The sequence below is a fragment of the Phalaenopsis equestris genome, unplaced genomic scaffold (genome assembly GCF_001263595.1).
Source record: "Phalaenopsis equestris unplaced genomic scaffold, ASM126359v1 Scaffold194077, whole genome shotgun sequence".
Lineage (NCBI taxonomy): Eukaryota > Viridiplantae > Streptophyta > Magnoliopsida > Asparagales > Orchidaceae > Phalaenopsis > Phalaenopsis equestris.
In genome coordinates, this window is record NW_018214026.1 from 1 (window position 1) to 1,112 (window position 1,112).

The following is a 1,112-nucleotide window of genomic DNA, read 5'->3' on the forward strand; positions in this document are numbered from 1 at the left end:
ATGTTTGGCTTGGCTTTTAAGGTACAAAAACCGTTAGTACAAATCAAATGTTTTTGAGTGCTTATATATAATCGTATTTCTTAGATATGTTCTGCCTAGTTTTTTCAAGTTTTACATTAGCTATTTCTGAATTATGTCATGTTGGTGTACCAACTCCATAAGCAAACTTTCTTATTTTTCATAAATTTTCGACTGAAGATATTGGCACTCTATCTTGTATCAAGTCAAGAACTTGATATCTTCCTGAAGTGCAACAAATGATATACTGATATATCTATTTAATGATATGTGGAGGACAGTAACTGGTGTAGAGAACGTGGTGAATCATGTATTTCTCCTCTTAGAAGCAAGAGAGCATCTATTTATATCTATCCTTTCTTTTGTTGATATTCTGTTAGGCTGATGTATGCCATGCCTACCAAGTCATGAAAAATGGTGGTCTTCGAGATGAAAATATCGTTGTTTTCATGTACGATGATATTGCATATAATGAGGAAAATCCCAGACAAGGAATTATAATTAACCGTCCTGAGGGGGATGATCTGTATGCTGGAGTTCCCAAGGTTTGAATTTTATGAAACCTGACCAATACCATAATTCCTTCTAGTTATTTATCATTATATTTTTTAATTGGTTCCTTGAAATTATCTGCAGGATTATGTAGGAGATAATGTTAATGTTGACAATTTTTTTGCTGTTCTCCTTGGAGATAAAAAGGCTGTATCTGGTGGCAGTGGGAAAGTTGTTGATAGTGGACCTAATGATCATATATTCATATTTTATTCAGACCATGGTGGCCCAGGAGTTCTGGGTTAGTTTAACTTAATTTGAGCCGCTCCAGGACCTCCATATCCCCAAGAAAGCAATTTTAACTTGATGCTCACTTTCTGTTGTCCTGTTACCAGGCATGCCTACATATCCTTATCTTTATGCGGATGATTTAATCTCTGTTTTAAAGAAAAAGCATGCCTCCAATTCCTACAAAAGCATGGTATTGCTTTGTTATTTATGAAATATGCAGCTGTCATAACATAAAATGTGCATCTGTAATACAAGGTGGTCTTGTTTTTCTTTTTGTAGGTCATCTATATTGAGGCTTGTGAATCTGGGAG

General features: G+C 34.9%; 1 protein-coding gene across 1 annotated transcript; it reads left to right on the forward strand.

Annotated features, from left to right (window-relative positions):
• Nucleotides 1-178: 178 nt before the first annotated feature.
• LOC110034861 (vacuolar-processing enzyme-like) lies at nt 179-1,107 on the forward strand (the record flags this gene model as incomplete). Its single annotated transcript, XM_020739100.1, has 4 exons — nt 179-563; nt 655-811; nt 906-991; nt 1,081-1,107. Coding segments are annotated over exons 1-4 (408 nt in total), but the record flags the coding sequence as incomplete, so codon positions are not given.
• Between the last annotated feature and the right edge of the window lie 5 nt (nt 1,108-1,112).